This window comes from Rattus norvegicus, chromosome 1 (genome assembly GCF_036323735.1).
Source record: "Rattus norvegicus strain BN/NHsdMcwi chromosome 1, GRCr8, whole genome shotgun sequence".
NCBI classification, from domain to species: Eukaryota; Metazoa; Chordata; class Mammalia; order Rodentia; family Muridae; genus Rattus; species Rattus norvegicus.
In genome coordinates this window covers 223,010,610-223,033,819 of record NC_086019.1, presented here as the reverse complement: position 1 = coordinate 223,033,819, position 23,210 = coordinate 223,010,610, and the positions used below count along the sequence as shown (strand labels likewise).

Genomic DNA, 23,210 nt, shown 5'->3' with positions numbered 1-23,210 from the left:
TAAATAACGTAGATGGAAATTCGGCTAGATAACTAAAAAATGCAAAACAAACACCCCACATTTTGTTTTAGATCTTAGCTATCTAGATTCCTGGCTCCATTGATTATATTAACCACATGGTGACCTTCATTTGTGTTATGGACATTTGAAGACAGAATTAAGAGATCTCTCTTGGATGCAAATCTTTCCAGGTATGTGAGATTAACCGGCAGCTCACACAGTAGTTCTGGAATGCATGCAAAATTAAAATTTACAGTTTCCCTGCAAAAGAAAACCCATCTATCAATATTCATCCTTTGAAAGTTGACAAGGTCTAAGAATTGGAAATTAGGAAGTCTTTATGTTTTCAGAAACCATGATCAAACACACTTTTCCTTGTCATTTCTAATTTATTTATTCTGTTGCCAATACTAAGATCAGAATTTTTTACTTTGCTTGTTTTCTTTTTTTTTAATTTATTCTTTAATCTTTCTTAACAGTCCAGACTTTATCCCCCTCCAGGTCCACCCTCCATGTTCACCCTCTGTCTCCAAGAGGATGTCCCCATCCCCCACCCCACCCTACTAGACCTCCCCACTCCCTGGGGCCTCCAGTCTCTTGAGGGTTGGGTGCATCTTCTCTGACCGAGTCCAGACCCAGCAGTCCTCTGCTGTATATGTGTTGGGGGCCTCATCTCAGCTGGTGTATGCTGCCTGGTTGGTGGCTCAGTGTCTGAGAGGTCTTGGGGGTCCAGGTTAGTTGAGACTGCTGGTCCTCCTACAGGGTCGCCTTCCTGTGATAAAGACCATGGCTAAATGCAACGTGGGAGGGAAAGGGTTTATTACATCTTACATTTCCAGGTCACAGTACCTCCCTGAATGGTGGAATTCAAGCAGGGCAGGAACTGCAGCAAAGCCACAGAGGAATACACCTTCCTGGTATGGGTTCCATAGTTTGCTCACCCTGCTTCCTTACAGCACCCAAGATCACCAGTCTAGGGGTGGCACTGTCCACATCAGTTAAGAAAACGCCTCCTTGGGGTTGGGGATTTAGCTCAGTGGTAGAGGGCTTGCCTAGCAAGCGCAAGGCCCTGGGTTCGGTCCCCAGCTCCGAAAAAAAAGAAAAAGAAAACGCCTCCTCACAGGCTTGCAATAGGCTGACATGATGGAGGTACTTTTTCAGTTATGTTCCAGGGCTTATGGCAAGTTAAAAAAAGAACAAAGCAAGACAACAACAACAACAACAACAAAATAAAAAAATCTACGTAAGACACAATGGTGTGTGGGTTTGTGGGTCACTGGCTCGCAATTTGAAGGAGAAAACGGTGACGCAAATCAAATCACTAGGGTCATCCTTTTTTTTTTTTAAAGTAAAACTCAGTGAAAGAAATACTCTCAGAACTGGGGGTCAAGTGGCAGAATACTTGCCTACTATGCATGCAGTCTGAGCCTCAGGAATGGCTGGCATGGTGATATGCCTGTTACCACAGTACTCCAGTGTTGAAGACAGGAGTACAGGGAGTTCAAAGTCAGCCTGGGATACTTGCAACTTCTCCAAAAGACAAAACCAAAGACAAACAAAACACACATCCAGAAATACTGTCCCCAATATGACCTCAGTACCTTATGATTACACCTACACTTAGGAATTTGACACACGACACACAAACACATATGCAGAACGGATCACACTGTTACAAATGCCACAGAGCACATTTCCGGGAAGTACATTTCTCGGGCCTGATGTGCAGATACTCACTATTTGGTAGAGTCAGATAGCTGATATTCTCGCCGTCTATCGTAGCATTCCTGGATTCCAGGATCATTCCACAAGCTCTTTATTGCGTCTACATATGGATTCTCAAAAGCAGACACCTTCTCCACATCAACCTCTCGAACCAATTGTGCATGAGCCTGTTTAAGAAACAAAACCAGCAGCCGTTTGAATATTCTGCATTGATTTACTGAGTCTTTGACTCATACTTTATATTGTGTACAATTCAAGAGATATCTTCATAGACTGGTTTTCAAACTGGCTCATAATAATGTCTTCATATTTCTTCTCCATAGAGAGAACCCCACCTTAAACCATCCCCTCTAAAAGAAATATGAAGCTAAAGCTTATCAGAAGGAATACACTCTTTCACCAAGACAGCAGCGGTACCCTGCTATGGAGGGGTACCCTGCTATGGAGGGGTACCCTGCTATGGAGGGGTACCCTGCTATGGAGAGGTACCCTGCTATGGAGGGGTACCCTGCTATGGAGGTCCGTGTGTTAACTGATTATCATAACCCAGAACACAGTTGACAGTTACCATCCCCTCCACTCTGACAACTTGTTATAATCACACTGTGTTGTCCTCAGCCTCTGAGGACTGTTACCAGCAGCAGCTCAGGGGCCTCAAGTAAGAGTGGCCCTTACAATTCACTTACAGATAGGTATAAAACCACCAAAAGAACCATTTAATGATTTAGCTGCAGTAATTCTCCAGTCCAGCATAACCCATGTTTCAAAATATTGATATCTGCCATCTCTAAGTTATCAAGTTGAGGAACCCATTCCACTTTTCTAGTAATCAAGTAGAGCTTTGCTATTTTTCAGTATAATATACTTAGCACGAAAAAGACACAGATAATTAATAATCAACAATATTAAAATAAGTTTTATATTTTATTAACAAATTTCATTTTTCAAAGTAGCCAGAACACTATATTGTTTAATGACACTAATTAAAATAGGCTTCAGTAAATGTGATATGTGTAAATTAGACATACATAACAAGTATACAAACAAATGTAAATATAGTAACTAGTTAATTTGGAAATTGGAGGCAGATAGCTAATAATTACTGAAAAAATTCTGATTTTGTAGCAAAAAAATTCTCAACAAGGTTATTTTAATAGTTATCATGATTACATCATGGCCAAATCCTTTCATCTAGTATTAAGCATAAACAATGTTAATAATGCAACCATCAATGGTGTCCCGTCTGGATCTGTCTTCAAGTAGAAAGGGCCTTTTTGCAATAATAACTAATTTTGATTTAGACTTTAGGTAGTTCCACATATTTGAAATTTAAACCCCCTTTGTTGTCAGTTCTGCTTTAACCAAGATAATTGGCTCCAGCCACTGAAATGCCCTAGCTTGGATCTGTCTCTACACTGTGGAAGCAGATCCCTGCAGTCTCATTTTCCATTCAGTCCCAGTTTAGGCAATCCAATGGCATCTTCAGCAGCCTGAAATCCTGCATCCTATTTGAGGTGGAGCCTACCTCCCACAGTTCTTTCCGAGGCTAATCTCCCTGTCCAGGAGGCCTTTTCAAAGAGCTTCTGCTCAGAGGCTATGCCAAATGTCATCACGTACAGCAATGATTCTCCACCTTCCTAATGCAGAGACCCTTTAATACAGTTCCTCATAGTGTGGTGACCCCACCATAACATTATTTTTGTTGATACTTCATAACTGTAATATTGCTATAAACCACAGTGTAAATATCTATGTTTTCTGATGGTCTTAGGTGAGTCCTATGAAAGAGTTGTTCAACCCCCAAAGGGGTTACAACCTATAGGTTGAGAACCATTGACATAGGTTGGCCATAATGATTTTCCTCTCCAACTGGAAAAAAAAAAGGTGATTTTTGTGTACTTTGAACAATGAACTGTCAGCATTCTAATCTATGCTGATTATGTCTTAGCTAACCTCAGTTCTAGACTACATAGTGATGAAAGGAGCTTGACCACAAAGTTCTCATTTTTCTGGGGCTCCTCTGCTCTCCATCCATCCATCCATCCATCCATCCATCCCTCCCTCCCTCCCTCCCTCCCTCTATTTGTCTAGTATATATGTATGTATGTATGTATGTATGTATGTATGTATGTATGTATGTATCATCTATGTCTATAACTCTGTCTACTATGTATGTATGTATGTATGTATGTATGTATGTAATCAATCTGTCTGTCTATCTATCTATCTATCTATCTATCTATCTATCTATCTATCTATCTATCTACCTACCTACCTACCTACCTACCTACCTACCTATAGATATGGATATGATAAGTACCTACAAGCCATAGTTTCAAGGAAATCTTCCCACCCAGTTTCTCAAAATTACAGCATAATATAGTTAGTATCATTTTACCATAACATGAAAGTTCAAAGACAGGTTCAGATCATTAGGGTGCTAATATTTAGTAGAAGCACTTGCCCACACACAGATGGGCAGAAGAACAGAAACAAAACAGTGCTGTAAATCAAAACAGCTAATTTTTGGTTCTGATTTTAGCCACAGGACCACCTGCAGCAGAAACTACTTTTGCTGTTAAAACTAATTGATCTTGTCTATAAGGCAAGATAATTGGTCCAAAACAACAGAGACCGCCTCTTGGCATGAACAGTATAACTGTAAATTTACCACAATATATAAATATTAAAGGATCTTGACACTGTCCCTCTTGCTAAAAAATACAGGTTTATTTTATTTATTCTGTCCACATGTCGGTTCCTTCACATGCGTGCCTGTTGTGAAGGCATTTTATAGGCTATAAAATGGTTCTGAATTCCCTGGCTACAGACAGCCATGAGCCACGAGGTGGATCCTCTTAAGAATAGCAATAACTTACAAGTGCTGAGCCATCGCTCCAGTCCCAACGCTGCCCCTTTTTGAGCACAGCCTTCAGCAAGGAAGGATTCAGTTTTAGCTAACAACAGAATGAAGTCTGCACATGAGTGAGGAAATGCAGTGTGGACTGAGAGGCCAAATGAGGATCAAAGAGAAGAGAGGAGTCTGCTGGCAGGAGATGAAGCTTGTATATCTGAGGGAAAATGTGAATGCACGCACAACAGATAAAAACATGTCTCCTTTCAACTGCAAAAACAGAGCTATCCAAGCAAACCTCTATCTGGAAAGTCCCAAGACTTCTGTCACGGCCACGACCCTGCAACTCAGATGTCTCTCTGCAGCATCTACAGAAGAATATCACCTCCACACACACGCCAAGCCCATGCTGGCTTCATGCAGAACAGAATTTCCAAGGTACTTTTATTACCTTCCAAGCTCAGATTCAAATATAACCAAGTATAATTTACATGTATGCAAAAGTTTGCAGTGAAAGTTCTCTAAGTTTGATGGTGTTTTACAAAATATGCATAGGATTAAAAAGTGTTGATATAAATGTCCCATTGTAAACGTAATCCTCATTGTTTTTGTAAAAATATTCTCAACATAAAAATATTTTAGTATGTTAAAGTAGGAAGGTAAGTTAGAACCTTTAATCCATTTGCCCATCAATTGTGAAATAGTAAAAACTGTAAGTAATGATACTAAACAATTATTAATGTTAAAAGGCTATCATGAAAAGAAAAGGAGCTTCTAATAATATAATAAGTTAAATTAGAATTGACTCCTCTATTTAGAATATTGCATAGAAAAGCAAAATGAGCTCACTTTGTAAACAAAATGTAAAATCCAATCTCTTTAATTGAGCATACCAGTGCTCGCATGATCTGGTGGCAAGAGCAAGCAGCACACTGTGAGAAGCAGTTAGCCATTTTCAGGACCTCTGGCAGAATTCTGGGGAAGACCACAGGGAAACCACAAGATGCACCAATGTAATGCTACCTATTGATATTTCTCTGCTTGTATCTGCAGAGGGAAAGTGGAACAGAGAACCTACCCACAGCAGGTCTCACTCTGCCCACTGAAGGCAAGAGTTCAGATGAAACAAAAATGCTTCATAGTCAATGCTGTCATTATGTGCTCTAGACAGCTTCAGGCTATTCTAGTTCCTACACTCCGGAAGTGGAAACTCAAAAGGTAACTTCCACACTTACTGAGAGCATTCAGACACAAACAGTGAGCTCTGGTTGAAGGAAACCCATAACAAATATGTACTCTGAATCACAAATGGCAGGAACCTCAATCAACCAGAATTAAAATGAATTCTCAACCGAGGGTCACACCATCCTTTATTTTGTCCCCTTGTTGCTTATTTCCTTTGACATTTGAATCTTAAATAACAACAGCAGCAGCAGCAACTCACGACAAACCTGCAAACAAAACGTATCCTAGTGACTTATTGGTTGGTTTGGTTTTCTGCTTAAAGGAAGCAGCTTATGCTACAAACCCACCTCCACTTGGTGCCAGCTGAGGATGGCCTTGTATAAGCTGTTAAAACATCTTCTAAACTTGTTTCCAGATCCCCCGGCCTCCCATGATGTTAGCTTACAATAATGATAGTACCTGCTACTCTAAAGGCAGGGCTCACACCTAGAGCTCTGAGTAAACACGAAGGCTAAGGCTAAGATCAGCATGGGGAGCCATGGCACATGTACGATGAGTCCCTGTGACCTCAGGCAAGACTTTCAAGTTTCCTTTGGCTCAAATGCAAACCATTCTGGAAGCTCACTGGATACTGACTCACTTGCAGATACCCTGAAGAAAACATGAAGAAACTCATTACTAAGAGGCTTTGCCTCCTGGCTCTGCAGCTGGACAGCTGATCCTTTCTTTTTAGGGCACTCTGTATACACAGTTCCCATTGCATATCTTTATGGCTATTACTAGGCAGACAGAGAAGACAGTCATACTAAGCCGCTGTTGGCTAGTGTCATGAATGAATGGCTCATTCACATAGAAACACCTCTCCATGCTTTTAATTCACCTGTCAGCTCAACCAAACAAGTTACTACATGAGAAGGCCCTTGAAGAACCCAGCAAAGATTAGAGCCCCAGTGTCAAACCCCTCTGTGGCAGGATGCTTGCTTTTCCAAGTCCAGCTACCATGTCCTTCTTAGTCCTCATATTAGATGTAGACTATGAAGTGTCTCCTCAAGCAGCACACGGATCACCAGCAGCAGCAAAAAGAAGGAATGTGGGTAATAACCTGAGATCAAATTGGGTTTCAACTTTAACTCTTTCAAACACAGCCTTCTGCCCTAGGGCAGATTACCTTCCTTGAGTCTAGTGTTCTCATCTATAATGCGGACAATTTGCAGTGGGCTATCAGAAAAAGAGGCGTCATGAAATAAGATTTCGCTATAAGTTTTAGAATGGTTATGAAATGTTAGGGGATTTAAAAATAATTACTTTTTTTACTAAGAATTTACTTTTTTCAATAGGTACTTGTCTCTTGCATGTCAGTTACTGCACTAAGGACTGATAAAGTAGAAATTTTATGTTATATAAAATATTGTTACCAGAAACTCTCAGATAAGGTTTTAAGAGCCATATTCTACTCTATTGCATTAATCAGTTAACATTATTAAATGTCCACTCTAGCAGTATTAGATTTTCACTTTTAACGTTCACTTTGGTACTTGTCAAAGCAGTCACTGACTATGAGGCATGCTGCCTTCCAGGGAACACCTTTCTGACTTTGATGCTTTGTAGCCTGTACTTGTCTACCTAACACACATTAGACTGCTTCTTACCATTTACAATGGTCTTTTGCATTTTCCACCCTACTAGTATAATTTTCCATGTAACACGTCTGTTAGTTGTTTGTTTATCCTTTGCTGGTTTTGTGTTTGGCTGCACCGTTATCATATCAGTACTGAAGACACAGGTCAGACGCTTGAATAACTGAATAACAAACAGGCAGGCAGCTACCAAGAGCACAATGTCTGCTGCAATTATAAGATTCGAGGAGAGAACATCTCAACCTCAGACCTTTGGGTAGAAGATGGTGACTGGGTACTTGATCATACTTCTGGTTATGATGGAAATGTCCCATTATGGCTCATGCATTATGAACAGTTATCTTCAGATATACAAAGTCATGACAATAAAGAAAATGGAAAGGGAGACTTCTGAAGACACGTAATATTCATCAAAATTCAAAATGACTAGGCATTGGCTATACAGCTGCTCTCAAGGACTACTTAGAGTACACCAATTACTTGAATCTTAGTAACTATCTGACACACTGTGTTCTGAAAGGACAGGCATGCTGGCTATGGTCACTGGAAGCAGAGCAGATATTTGTGGCCCAAAACTTAAAACTCCACTGAAGAAACACTTGCAAATTCAGGGCTCAAGGCTTAGAGATATGGTAGACTTCCCCATAGAAGTGCTCCCCTTCTCTTCCCTTTCCCTTCCCTGCTGTTTGCTGACAGGGCTACAGGGCTGCAGTACTAGTGGTTCAGACTTTGAAGGCAGGGACTAGTGAGAAATGCCCCCACCCCCAACAACAAAGTGGGAGGGGGTGGAGTACAAATGAACAACTCCCTGTTTCCGCAGAGAGGTCAATTCCACTTCAGGATAGGATGCACCTTTGTCATTTCCAAGATTACATGACATGCGGTTCATTTCCTAATACTAGGTTTAAAAAAAATCTAATCACTTTAGTCATTGTAATGTCTGTGCTCCTAAAATCTTATTAGCCAGCCAAGTATGTTGTTATTGGCTTGGGATATTATTTTGCTTGACAACAGAAAGACAAACCAGACAAGCATATTGCCCTGAACAAAGTTTTCCCCATTAACTAACAAACAAACCAGCAAACCAGAAACAAACAATAAAAATGCTACCGAATTCCCACCTCCCCCCAAGCATCCCCAGGGCCCTGAAGAGGGGGTAGATTATTTCTATAATTTTCCATGTGAAATATAGCCAGTGAAATTTCAGTTAAAACTCTTTGGGAGAATTCAAAGTGAATGGTTCACTGTCTCAGAGCTGGAAGAACAAGAAAGTGTTCATCAGTGAACACACGAGAGACAAGGGAACAGCCCATCTCTACCCTTCAAAGAGCAATGGATCTCAACAGCAAAAAGAGAAAAGAGAATTCTCACTTTACCCAAGCATGTTTTCAAAACAAAGAACTGTTAATCTTAAGAATTCAAATTTCAAAAAGATGAGTTAAGAGTCAGCTATTAAAAGTCACTGTACATTTCTACAGAGAAGAGGTAATAGCTATGGTCTATACTGTAATACCTGAGTGGTGTGTATCTGAAAGATTTATTTATTGATGGATCAGAAAGTAAGTTTTATTATACTGATATGATTTAATAAAATCTGTACACTTGAAGAAATATTTCAAATCATATTTCTTAAAAAGTAAACGTTTCCTTTTTGACTGTGATGGTTAACTGTCATAGTCAGCTTGACTGGACTGATAATATTACTTGAAAGGGAAGGGGATCAGGCAGAAAGGCTGTGTTAAGCTCTAAGAAAGAAAAAGTACTTAACCTTGGTAAGTAACAGCATCCAAACTACTCTAAACAGTGAACGATTACCACCTTACCAGAGGTTTTCTGGCAAAGAAGAGGACAGATTATTACACCTTCCCTTAGGAGTTAATCCAAACAAGCCTCACTGTGGCATCCACAGGAAAATGCCTCCCAGGAAAGCTGTCTGTTACAGAAAGAAGAAAAGAATATATCAAATCTTCCTTAATGCAACGGCACAGTGATCTCTCTGGTCTCACATTGTCTCTCCCACTGTGTGAGAGTGCTTTCCTCTGCAATGGCACCTCTGGTCATTGCCCACTTTCACCTTTAAGAGTGTCCCACACTCATCATTCTGAAGGAAACTCTGGTACACTGTTCTGTATCTCACTTGGAGAACACACTGGGAGCTGAGAGGAAGTCAAAGCAAAGCCCTGGCATTTAACTACCTGATCACATGGTTCTTAGGCCTTGTTTGACTTGTTTGTGGGGAAAGTTTCCAGAATTGGAGCTAAGTTTATCAGAGAAGTCTAAAGAGGCTACAAACAGAGCTTAATGGGCTATTTTGTTGGGATCGTGGGGGACTGAATGATGATAGAGATGCAAACTTTAAAGCCCAGTTATGAGGTTTCAGACGTGTAGGTCGATACCGGGAAGTGGGCTATAGGCTATAGTAACTGGTTTCTGCATGTAGACAGATTTACAGTGAGAAAAGAGCTAAAGTAAGAAGCAATGTGCAATTTGTGGAAGAAGGACTGAAAGTTTGGTTATGTTGTGGTTAAGGTTCTCTGAGGATAAGACATCCCTTTGTCAAGGGTTTAACATTGAAAATCCATTTGGAAAGGAGAATGTCTAAGATGATAGAGCCTGCTAGAGACTGGTGCCTGGGAAAGTGTTTTCCCAGTCTCAGACATACAGGTGCACAGAATACAGTGGAGCTGTGGTCCAAGAAGCCCAGACTATAAGGCAGCATGAGAATTTGGCACTGTTAACGTTGGCTCTGATTTTGCAGGCATGTAAGTTGCAGCAGCAAGAGAGTCGTGGATGCTTGTGCCAAGGTTCCGGCAAACTGCTGAGGAAGGCAATGTGAGGCAGAACTGAGTCCTAGCAAGGAGACTCCAAGAGGGCCCACACAAGGCTATGGAGATAAAGGCTCGGTGGAGACTGTAGGATATTAGAAATCACAGGAGAGTCCAATGTTTGCCAAGAAAACATGTGAGCAAGTTCAAGGAATGCTTCATTGAAAATAAAAAACTAGGCCAGAACTAAACTAGTGGGACACAGAACAACAGGCAGGAGCTAGAACTTAGCAACCTATGTATGGAGACTTGGAGTGAAACCCAGAAGGGAGACCACTGCCTGCACAAATACTTAGGCTACATTTTTAAAATCATCAACATTTAAAACTCAAGAAATTTTACACAAACATACCCTACCCCAAAACAAACACACAACAAAATCCAAGATGCATTACGTCTCTTAATAAATTCTAAAACCCAATATACTTTGCGTTCCAAGAAGGTAAGAGGCTGTTTGTAAGACCAATGGGAGAAGACATAATTTAAAAACCCTTGACTATGTTGTGCACAGGCTGATGACTGACTGTGTTGTGCACAGGCTGATGACTGACTGTGTTGTGCACAGGCTGATGACTGACTGTGTTGTGCACAGGCTGATGACTGACTGTGTTGTGCACAGGCTGATGACTGACTGTGTTGTGCACAGGCTGATGAGCTGCAGGTCACTTGCTCAGCCGCCTCTCCTCCCTCTGGACAAGTGGCCAACCCCTGGCAGAGCTGGCATAATTTTTACCTTCTTTGTAATCTCCAGAATCTTGGCCTGACTTATCCTAAAAGGTGTTTTCTGTTTTATGGTGTGCATACATGTGTGGCTGTTATCCATGTTCAGTTCTCATTTGTAAGTTACATAAGATAATTACAGTGCCACTTTAGGCTTATTTTGAAACTAAGACTTCTTGACTTACAGTGATCAAAAAAAGATTATTTTTTTCTCTCCAGAAAAACCCAAAGCCCAGTGGTAGCATTCATGTTTTCAAAGACATACAAAGCCTCCAACCTAGTCAGCACTTTAAGACCCCAGGAGACGCTCATGACGTCTTGCAGATACTGAACACATGTGTGTTCTCTGCCTTCAGTTCTCTGAGCTTCCATGGAGAGCTAAAGTGATTGGTGACACAACCCTGGATATGGAGTACAACAACTAGAACTACCCTCATGAGACTCAGACTGATGTAATGACAGACATACTCTGTGCGCACCTGGCTAGGTTTCTATTTTAGCTGATGCTTCCTTCCTACTGTATTGTCTGCCCATCATAGGTTCTGTGCTGTCTGCTGGCCATGGATTACCATGATGGGTTACTGATGGCATTTTCACCATCACTCCAATGAGCTCAGACAGAAGCAGCCTGTGAACTTGTGACTGTAGTGTAATGGACAGTACTTGGGCACTGCTTCTCCCCCTTCTGTAGTTCCTATGGGCACAATTTACATACATTTTATATCATAAGTTCCTTGGCTTGGAGGAAGAAAGTAACAACCTTCCTACACCATCTACGTCTGGTCTCTTTTAGAAAAAAGCAGGGAATGGAAGAAATTAATCTCTTTCAACCTAAGGCAGAAGACTCAAAAAGAAAAAAATAAGAGAAAAGAGGAAAGTGAGGAAATAAGAGGAAATTATTAAGTGAGCACAAAGCTCAAAACTGCATATATAAAAATAAAAGTCCCTACCACTTACCTAGGTTAATCTCCATTCTATGAAAACATTCTTCCTTTTAATTTCACACTCAAAAACATAAGATTTAGAGCACATAAATTGTATAGTTTTTTTTTAATGGCGAGAAAAATGACAATATATTCAAAGGTTGAGAAAAAAAAGATCCTGCTATCTCACTGTTCATATTTGTCTACAGAGATTTCAACCATGCTGAAAAGTACTTTAGGTCACAGACTGTCTAATAGTTCCGTATTCAAGAACAATGTTAGTGCTACAGAATTGAGCTGTCTTCCTTTCTGATCTTTTTGCCCAGAAATGAGATCTAACGACTGAGGGTATGACTACACAATACAGTGCTGGACAGAAGAAATATTCTAACCCAGAAATGGAGGCCCTGCTAGGTTGCTGGTGCATTTGGAGATGGCCTGACAACTTGTCCAGGCTCTGAGGTGCCTTTTCTAACTTGGTAATTTAGTTGAATAGTTGCTGTGATGTTCTGGTCTAATGAGTATGCATTAAAGCACAAGCCAGGATAAAATGCTAACCAACAATGTACACAGGCACTAAAGACACATATAAGACAGGCTCTGGGCTTTCCTCCAGTGATCCTAGCAACCCTGGTCAAAAAACAGGACTGCTGCTATGAGGATATAATTTTGATTTTGAAAAGAAAAATTAACATTGGTATTATATCATTAATGACTAAATGCTAAATAGCAACCCATCCTATATGTAGTAATTAGTAGTCATGAAGCTATTAATCCTATATTCAAAAGGTATTCTACTTACTTGCATGTCAAAACTGCAACAGAGTTGGAAAGATAAGGCAAGGAAGAAATTCTCACCAATAGTATCAATAATGAATGTTTATGATTCTTCTCCTTCCTGTCCCTGTAAGGTTTTTATGAAGTGAGCATTCTATATCTGGGCTTCTTCACAACAGTGTTAGTTTACCTTACATGAAGAGCCCCAAATACTCTTAATTAATGTTGCCTGTTTTGCACAATAAATAAAGCATAAAGGTCAAGAGCACATCTAAGTACTGTCTTCATTTCAGCAAAATTTCCCCCATGGTGCATAGTTCCAGGAATTTGTAGCCCTCTCAACACAGCTATAGCACTATCCCACCAGCAACCCAAAGTCCAACAGAAAGAGGCAGTAATGGTAGACAGGACTGATGTCTTAGTGAAGTCTAGGTAGTGAAATCTACTGCTGGTAGGCTCTTCAAGCTTGCAAGAAGGGCAACTAGTTAGGTTTCAGGTCATGGCCACTGAATTGGACTTTCCAGTTAACAAAATGGCCATACTTATTCAGGAAAGGTAACACTGCTTCTCAAACTCAGAAAAGTCCTGGCATCAATAGGGGTGCTTGTGCAAACACCAGAGATATCATACCCTTGGAGACTCTAAATTAAGTCCCCTATGACATTGAAAGGTAAAAGTTTTAAGGTTGCCCCCCCCCCCCAGACACAGGTTTAGAGCAGAAGAAAGAAACAGGTTAGGCCCCAGAATTGTATGTTCCAGGAAGCCTCTCCTAGGGCTATAGAATGGGTAATTACATTGGCTGGCTCAACAGCTTTCTCCCAGAAACTAGCTGACCATAAATCTTAGAGAACAATCTTGAGCAGCAAGAAGCTTCTCCCAGGAACTAGCGGACCATAAAGTTAAACAATTTTGAGAAACAGAGAGTTTCTCCTGTGATTTTTCACTAGTATTCTCCACACTTTCCAATGACGCCATCCCTGCCCCCTTGGTTGTGGTTTCTTCCTTTAAACACCTCTTCTCCCAGCCTCTCGGGGTTGAACTCCACTGCCCCTGCGTGGGATACAAGTCTCGACCCCAGTGCACTGGTTCCTATCGATAAACCTCATGTGATTACAGCAAGGATGGTCTTGTGTGAGTTCTTGGGGGGTCGCGTCATCCCGAGACTTGAGTGAGGGTCTCCCACTCTGGGGGTCTTTCAACATGATTTTTTAAAGTTTTTATTTGCTTGCCACAGGATCTTACTATATATCTTTGGCTGCCCCAGAGCTCACTGCATAGACTAGACTGGCCTAAAACACATAGATGTGTCTGCCTTTGTTCCCTAAGTGTTGGGATGAAAGACATGCATCAACATGTGCAGCTCTGTGACATGGTATTTAATGGTACACTAGTAGTCTACACTTAGACCTTGATAGGAAGCTGATAACTAGAGCCAGGCTGAGCAGGAAAAAGTAACTTAAGAAGATAATCTATGCATTTCATCTTCAAATGAGAAAAATATTAAATTTTGTCTTACACAGTGTGTGGAACAACTATGACATAATTACTTGTTTCAGAACCATGGTGCTAGCCAGTATCCAGTGGGAAAAGCAGAGGCAGAGCCTCCCAGTTAGGTGATGTACAGAGTCTACTATCTAACATCATGACTCTTGATATCAGCGAATAACAGGGAGGAAAAGTACTGAAAACTACTCCTAGAATGGAATAACTTAAAGATGGCGGCCACTAGCTTCCAAATGCAGGCACACGTTCCCAATATACTCCCTCTGTGTACACATGTTCCAAGACAAGATGCTAAGCGAGTTTCCTAAAGGTAGATGTTCGATCCCTTCAAAGCCAAACTTGAAGTCTGAAGAGTAGCTTGAAAGGCACTTAAATGTTTCCATAGTGATGTGATTTTGCTGTCAAAACTGAAGGAAGGTATAGGAAGGGAGGTAGCAAGGCAACTACAACAATGTGGATGTAAATCTCTTGGCAAAGCTTTAACCCACGTGTGCAACAGAAACAATGCAGGCCCTTTCAATGAACTGAAGGAATGGCTGATCAACATGGCAGCAAAGGCAGACTACAAGTTTCAATTAAAAGTCCGTAGAGGGGCTGGAGAGGTGGATCACTGGTTACGAACACTGTCCATTCTTCCACAGGATCTGGGCAGCTAATAATCATCTGTTATTTTCATTCTAGGGGATATGTTACCTTCTTCTGACCTTCTTAGGGACCAGACATACAGATATACCTGCAGACAAGACACCCATTCATATAAACAAGTAATTTAAAACATTTTATATATTATTTGTAAAAATCCTGTATACAACTGGTGAAAGAATCAAAAACAAATAATGGTATTTAGAAAGTACAGCCAACCAACATAGTTATTTCCTTCCTCCTCCTTCTCAGCTAAGTATATCATGCCATATCCCTTTATTTATGCTAAAGTGTTCTTATGGCGAACTTCAATCCAGACTACATAATTACTGTCATAAGAATTATAAAATTGTTTAAAATCTAGGTTAGAGATATAGTTCAGTCAGTAGAGTGCTTACCTTGCTAACAGAAGACCTAGTCAATTCCCAGAAGTCATGTTAAGAAAAAAAAAAGTTGGGAGTGGTGGTGTTAACTCCTAGGCTGGAAAGATGAAGTTAGGCACTGGCTAGCCTAGCCTACTTGGGGAGTCCATCCCCCCAAACTGGGCAAGCTGGATAGCTAGACTAGGTCAATCTTTGTGCTTCAGCCAGAACCCTGCCTCAGGAAGTAAAATGGAAGGCACAGACAGAGACTCAACACATCAACCTCTAGCCTCCACAGGCAGGGGCGAGCAAATCTGCATACGTGTATATGTGTGCTGTCACATGCATCCATATACTGACAGACATTTATAATTAAAATAGTTCACACCACAAAACCAAACATTTTATCAAACATAATTTAACAAAAGGCAAAAGAGTGTTTATGAATGAAAATATGCTTTAAAGAAAATGTGGACTTGTTCCTAGTTAACAATCTACCCAGGCCCCATGCTGCCACTGAAAGTCAAATCAATTGAGAGAAGAAATTGTTCTGTTTATTGTAGTAAGAGATGAGGGAGTAGTCCATACGGGGCAGAATTCAAAGAAAAATTGAGAATTCTGTTTTTAGAGAGTTATGAAGAGTCTTTTGGAACCCTAATGAAGATTTGTATGGAAATCAAAACATAAAGGTTTGATTACTTTAGTAGTCAAGTAGATACTTCAATAATTCGAAGACTAAAGAGAGATATTTCACCTCAAATGTTTTCTTCTCCTCTCTTTCTCATACCACAGTCTTAATACAGAAGCTCCTCAGACACTGTTAACACAAGTCCACATCCTACTACTATCTCTGTTCTCTATCATTAGTATATATTAGCAGGATCCATTTCCACCAATAGAATATAGAATCCCACTTGTGTCTCTGATATTGCTTCTCAATATGCTATCTATGACGGCTAGTCACCAGGAAGTGGAAAAATATTAATTGGTGTCACTGTATTATAAAAAGCCTCAGTTAAAAATAACATGGTGGAAAACTACTAGACAGTGTTCCAGGCATCAGAAAACACCCACTCACAATATGTGAGAATTATTAGCTCTCAGTCCATGATCACTATATGATTTTGCTGCTGAATCTCACTAACACCTTGATTTCCCCAGGCCGGTGGAGATGCTTGTGTGACATGGGAATTGGTGTAGGAATGGCATTTGATGGCAGGGATAATCCCAGCTCCTAAAGGCAAACCTGCAAGGAAACCGGATGGGTTGTAGGTAATGCCTAGTCGTGACATCTCTACCTATACCTTTGCTCTAGCTTCCAAAGAGTGTCAGGGTCTCATGTGACTTAAACTAGTTGTATGTAATTGCCCTTGCCAGCTCAAATCTCTCCGAATGCATTACCCAGTAAAGGAATTCTCCACTGGCTTCAGATCACGTGCTCGCCAACCTGCGGTGCCTCTGCTCAGGGTAACTGAGGAGAGAGCACATGTAGGTCAGAGCCCGGCCTCTGGAGACACTGAAACTCACCCCAGACTCTGAGTAACATTTACAGTACTTTTACTCCCCTGTCCTCAGGGGCAGGGGTAGATCTCCTCTAATGCTTTGCCACTTTTTAAATATGGGGCACAAAATCTAGAATTAAAATTCAAAGAATTAAAAGGCAAATCCCCATGGCTCCTAAAGGTCTCTGGGTCATATTCCTCTCATAAAACTATTGGACTCGTTTTCCTGGCGTCTTGCCACTGCTCTTAACTGCAGAGCCATCTCTCCAGGCCCTAGTTGTAAATTCTTTATCTATAGAAAAAATGCAGAAATTATGTTCCTAGACTACATTATTATTTATTCTGGCGATATACAAACTACCATCACATGGGAAGGAGATAAAAGCCTGAAAACTCATAAAAATGTTCTGATGTTCTATTTTTCATGTCAGTAAATAGATGAGCTACAAATTAAAATGCATGAGCTTGAAGAATTACAATCTCAAAGCAATGTTTTCTATGATCATTTACTTTTAGTTATAGAACATTTTAAGAACTGAACTCTTTTGTGACAAGGTGGGTCAAGGACGCAGGGCCTTTTCCCCCCTATTTCCCGCCACCCTTGAGGCAGCATAATATGATCCTTATATCAGCAAAGACAAGGATCATTATTGCCCTCTGGTCACTGAGGTGATTTTGACTACATAGTGATGACAGCTGTTTCTCAGGGTCCAGATTCCAAAGAGTTTTCAAATTGTGTTCATGTTTCACCACCCCCCAAAGTATTTAGTATTAAAAAATACTAATTTTTTTAAATTTCCACATACTTAGTGGCAGGAAAAGATGGCAAAAGTAAAACATTGGAACCAAAATGCAAGTCCTAAAATAATACAGTTTTTAATTTTAAAATCCATATGCATATGCTAAATTCCTCCTAAACTGAAAAAAATAGTGAGATTCCAAATAGCTAAAGCCATCTTAATCAAAAAATGGCTTTTGGGGAGGGGTGAAACATTAAAAAAAATCAGTCATAAACAAAATTTGAAAGCTCTTTGGAAATAGTTAAGGAGTTACAGAAAAAACAAAAACCAAAACAAAACAGGAGACACTTTATTACCAGTATCATTCTATGCCTAGTGAAATGTCAGTAATGTCTAATTTTTAAAATGACTTTTGTTTTGGTGCCCAGGATGATCTAGAACTCAAAAAACTCCCCTTGCCTTGGCCTCTGGAATAATGGGGTGACAGCTATGCATCACCATACCCAGGTCTTCTAAATTGAGCTTTTCTAGCATTTTCTGACACTGACAATACTATTTCCTAGCTAGACTTCTGATAAGGGATAGTTAAGTAGCTCCTGGATCTACATAGAGCCATATTACTTCTATAATTGAAAATCAATCAATAAAAGTGCATGTCAAAAATAGAACCCCAGCATTTTACTGGGATAAAGCTGAGATTTAATGGAAATTCTTAGTAAGAACATACTGAAGTCAGCATAGAGACCCAGTCTAAGATCTGGAAAGAGAACTCATATAGAGCCACATACACCATCTTGTAAATCTGCACCTAAAGAGGCATTCGAATGTCCATGTTTACTGTTTGTTTATTCACAGCAGCCAAAAAAATGAAACCAGCCTAGAAATCTGTCAGTGGATAAAGAATATATGGTACATGTATATGATACAATTTTATATAGTCATCCAGAAAAACGAAATAAGGTATTTTTTAGGAAGACGGATAGAACTGAAAATCACCAGGTTGAGCAAAACAAGCCAGACGCAAAAAAGACAAAGCCCCACTTCCTCTCATATGCAGAATATAGTTTTAAAATCTACAACTATAACATCTAACAACATATGTGTAAATATATATTTGAATGCACACATTAAAATGTGTATACAACCATGAAACCAGAAAAGGGATCCCAGGAAGGGTGGAAACAACCTTAAGAGAAAAGTAAACAGAAGAGTAATGAATCTATGTGATGAGACAGCAAAAGCAGGGATATGCTGCTGAAGGAGTGGGAAACAGCAAAAGGGAACAGGTGCAGTGGGGGAAGGGGGCTGTTGGAACAGGGTGGGTGTTGGGGGGCGCGTGAATGTATACATGAAAATGAAGAGAAAAATCACTACTGTTTATGCTCAGTAAGTTCTTACAAATGAAAGCAAGAAACATGTTCTAAAACTACAGTGCACCCTCTCCCAAGCTGCACAACTTTCCCAAGTTGCACAGGGGTTGCACACTGCTCTTTTCTACTCCTGCTCCACAGCCTCCATTTCTAGGTCTAGGGCTGTTCACTTTTTCTCACAGGACCTCCCTGATGATCAGTAGTATTTCACCAGCTTCTAGGGCAGCTCACCAATAATAACTGCTCTTTGGAGCCATGTGTTAATCATAAGTCAGAGTCAGGCTTGACTGATCATTTGTATAGAATATAGTGCTTTAATCACATAATCCTTCATTAGCACAGAAGGGCTGCTGTGTTAGTAAGATTTTTTTTCACTACAGCCAATTTCTTGAGAAAACCAATAATTTTTAATTTTGCCTCTCAGAGTTTGACAGAGTCCATGGTAGATTGCCCCCCTTCCTATGGGCCCATGACAGGACAAGATATCTTGGCATGAGTAGATGGCAGATCAAATCCCAGAAACCATTACTGGACAGCATAAAAAAAGAACAAGATGGGTCAGAAATCCTCTAGTCCTCTGTGTTCCACCTCCTAGAGGTCCCCCTGTCTCTCACTGCTACCCCGGGGGCTCAGCCTTTCACACATATGCTTTGGGACACAATGAAGACCCTAATGACAGTAGCTAATGTAACGATTTCTGTTCTTTGTCAATCATTGACACTGTTCAACCCTATCCAGAAGGCATGGGCTACCAGGTGGACAATCTTGGGAGGCATTCGAGAGAGGAGTAGGACTTTGACAGTGAAGTGCGGTGTTGATTCCCAAGCTAACTCTGGAATCTTGATTCTTCAGCTTGGTGAGGTGATACACACCTTTAATCCCAGCACTGAGGAGCCTGAGGCAGGAGGATTTCTATGAATTCAAGGCCAGGGTGGTCTACATAGAGAATTTAAAGGCCAGCCAGATCTACATAGTGAGAACCTGCCTCCCCTCAGATTCTTTACTTCACAGAATTCATTCATTTTCATATGTATTCCATACACAGAGCAGAAAGCAAATTTACACAAAATTTTAATCTTATGGCAAGAGGAACTAGAGATCCTCATGTTACACAGCATAAGCCAGACTGAGAAAGACTAATTTCCTGTGCTTTCAATCACTGTCATATCTACATTTAAGTACATGTTTATGTGGGAAAGGGGACTATTATGGGAAATGGTCTAAAGCGGGAACCAGAGAGCAATATCAAGAGAAAACAGAAAATATTGAAAGTTTTTTCTCACATGCAGAATCTAAGTTTAAATATTATATAAGGGACAACAGAAGAAAGAGGCTAGTGGGGTCAGGGGCTAGAGGGTAAGGGACAGGAATAAAAAGGGTGTGAGCAAAGGAAAATGTCATTCACCATGAAACCCATTATTTCTTAAGTGAACAAAGAACTAACAAAATAAATATATTCAATACAAAGGCTTTATGACATGAAATTTTCCACTTGTAGCACTATGTTAATACCTATAAAATTTCAAATTTCAGAATATTTTATATGTTAGATTTCTGGATTACCAATTTTCCCAAAGGGGGTGACACTCTCACTGCCTGCTGCCTGTGACCCAGCAACACAGCAAAGTCCAGTGTGCTCAGCTGGAAGCTTCACCACTGCTGTGCCTTGAGGGAAGCTGCATGAACTAGAGAAACGCCAGGGGTAGTGTGACACGGTGTGGATGACTAGGCTGGCACTACTTACTTAGGTGTAAAGTCTACTTGGTTCTGGGCATAATCCTTTACTATTTAAAAATAACGGGGCTGGGGATTTAGCTCAGTGGTAGAGCGCTTACCTAAGAAGCGCAAGGCCCTGGGTTCGGTCCCCAGCTCCGAAAAAAAAAAAAATAAATAAATAACTACTGCTAGGTATGGCGGTAACTGACTATAATTCCAAGTGCGTGGGAGACAGATGTACAGATATGATAATCTGGGGCCAGCCTCAGCTATAGAGTGAGACATGGGCCAGCCTAGACTATCTAGTTATGCTCTTAACTTTCTGGTAAGATCACTAAAAAAGACACACGTTCTATGAGGACCCCAATGCTTCCCAGAGCGAGGAGTATGCCCTGTCAAACTGCAATAGTAGTCCGTGTTCCAACACTGCAGATCTCTAAGAAGAGTACATTCAACTTTGCCTTTTATTTTCTTCACCAGCAACTAGAGAGTATAACCTTTCCAAATGACTCAGAGACTCATCTTTAATTCATTTTTCCTGTCTGGCAATGTGGACATTTTTCTCTGCAAATGCTGAAATGATCCATGTTGCATTAAAAAAAGTTGCATTTATCCCTGAGGCATCCTGGATATACAACGTACTCAGAAATTGACTGGGTGGAAAATGACTTTAAAAGACAGACTGTAGTGATACAAAAGAATTCAATATTAATACTTCTAAATACAGAATTCCTTTCTTTAAAAAAAAAAGGCGACATATAAGTAGGTTGGTAGATGAAAGCTACTGACTACGATTTCGTTCTTGAATGTACCTTTGGTGCAGGTAAGATGGTCTTATGTCTGAATGACATATTGTAAAACAAAAATCTGAACGGGGATGGTATCTCAGTGCCCTTGGAGGCTGAGGGAGGAGAACTGTTGAGTCAGGTGGTCTGGGCTGGTGCATTCCAGGCCACCTCGACTATAAAGTGAGGGGCTGTTTTAATGGTCATCGCCTGAGCCTGAAAGGGTAAACTGCCAGCTTTCTACTAGGGGCACTACAGGCTAGGTCAGAAAATGTCTTAGGCTTTAGGGCAGATGTTATTTGAGCTGACCTTACAATTGGCAGGGACATTTTCTTTGTCTTTCAGCTCTAGGTCCTAATTCCTATTTGTCCTTTCCCTTTATGGAAAGCATCAGAGAAAAGCTGAGGAAAGCAGGGGAAGGAGCAGACTGGACACTGAGCACATTAGCATGAATTGCATGAACTGCATGAACCGCTCCCGGAGGGGAGGAGGACAGGAGTCCTGCCAGTGGCTTGGCCCACATCACTGCACACAGGCCCAGGCAGCACACCTCCTACATTCATGCTTACACACACACACACATACACACACACACACACACACACACACACACACACACACACACACACGTTCAGTAATAATTTAGCCCCTCTGGGAGTTGATATGCTGGCTTATAAAAGAAAAATAAATTGGGGGAGGGGTGAACCACCATTCTACATACAGCACACAGCTTAGAGAACCCCGATTGCTCTGTGATAAGAGGCTGGTGTTAAAACGGATGCTGGGAGCTTTCAAGTAAAAAATTACCCAGCACCTCCCTGTGGGGTCACATTCTGCACTGACATGGCTGCTAGGGGCAACGGGAAGAAAGCCCAAGGCTCTCAGCATATATTTAAAACAGCATGGTCATACTAGATTGAATGGCAACAGAGCAACCATCATTCTAGAATTTTCACACACAAACTTGTCAAAATCACTGCAATTTGGTACAAATGCTTCTCTCAGGTATATTTCCTGGAAAAGACATTATGTTTTATTCTAATATTTTTTCCCTCTTTGCCTCCAACTTAGTTGCATCTCAGACTCTGGGATCTACAATAGTCATTACCTTCTTTGCTATAGATGTATGAAAGTTGTACCATTGATAAATTAGTATTTTAAGATATTAAACATATAAACAGAGTAAGTGAAACAAGTAATATGTAAATAGTGCTATCTTTTTAAGAGTTTTTGGTACTTCTTCTGACATATCTCACAGCTTTTATTATGTGAAACACTCTATCCTACCATACAAAGGGAAAACGAGTCATTAGTAAATTTCTGTCAGGAATAATCAGTGTTTTCTTGGTAAAGCAAAAGCCACTCAGTGTGTTTCAAGTTGGTAGTGCCCTCTACTGCCAAAACCATGGCTTGCTTTTGCTGTCACCAGAAAGCTCTGCCTAAAACGCCAAGTTGCTAACAAGAGAATGTCCTTCTCTGCTCTCTGCAGGTAGATATGGTGTAGCAACCATTTAGCAACTGTGAGGCCTGGAGTATTTCATTTTCAATAAATCACACTCTCTTAAGGGGTGCTCTCTGTCACAAGACACTGTAATGAGCTGAACTTCTGTTGCCTTCCCCCTCACTGAAAGAGGCACGCCAGTTTTCCTGAGTTCTCACCACAGCTATTTTTGGGGAGATACCTTCTACCATGCTTGTTGAGGTATGGGCCTTGAAACCACACAGCGACAAGGAAAGCTGAACTGGGACCGTCAGTGAGCTCCTTTTCCATAATTGGACCAATCCCCCAGACTGGTACAAGCATAAGGAACAGGATCAAAAAATAACACTCCTTGGCTAAGAAAATGAATCCAGTTTTCATGAAGTCGGTTTAGATGTACTTCTGGGTGGGGTGTAGTGTTAATTTTGATTTCTGATGGCTGAATCTGGGGGACGCTCCGCTGA

The 23,210-nt window shown here is 40.7% G+C and overlaps 1 protein-coding gene across 1 annotated transcript in view; it reads right to left on the bottom strand.

Moving 5' to 3' along the window:
- Nucleotides 1-23,210, bottom strand: part of Gnaq (G protein subunit alpha q) — a 246,302-nt gene that overhangs the window by 64,935 nt on the left and 158,157 nt on the right. Inside the window, exon 3 of the mRNA NM_031036.3 lies at nucleotides 1,738-1,892. Coding sequence (NP_112298.2) covers nucleotides 1,738-1,892 — 155 coding nt within the window. The remainder of the gene's footprint in view (nucleotides 1-1,737; nucleotides 1,893-23,210) is intronic.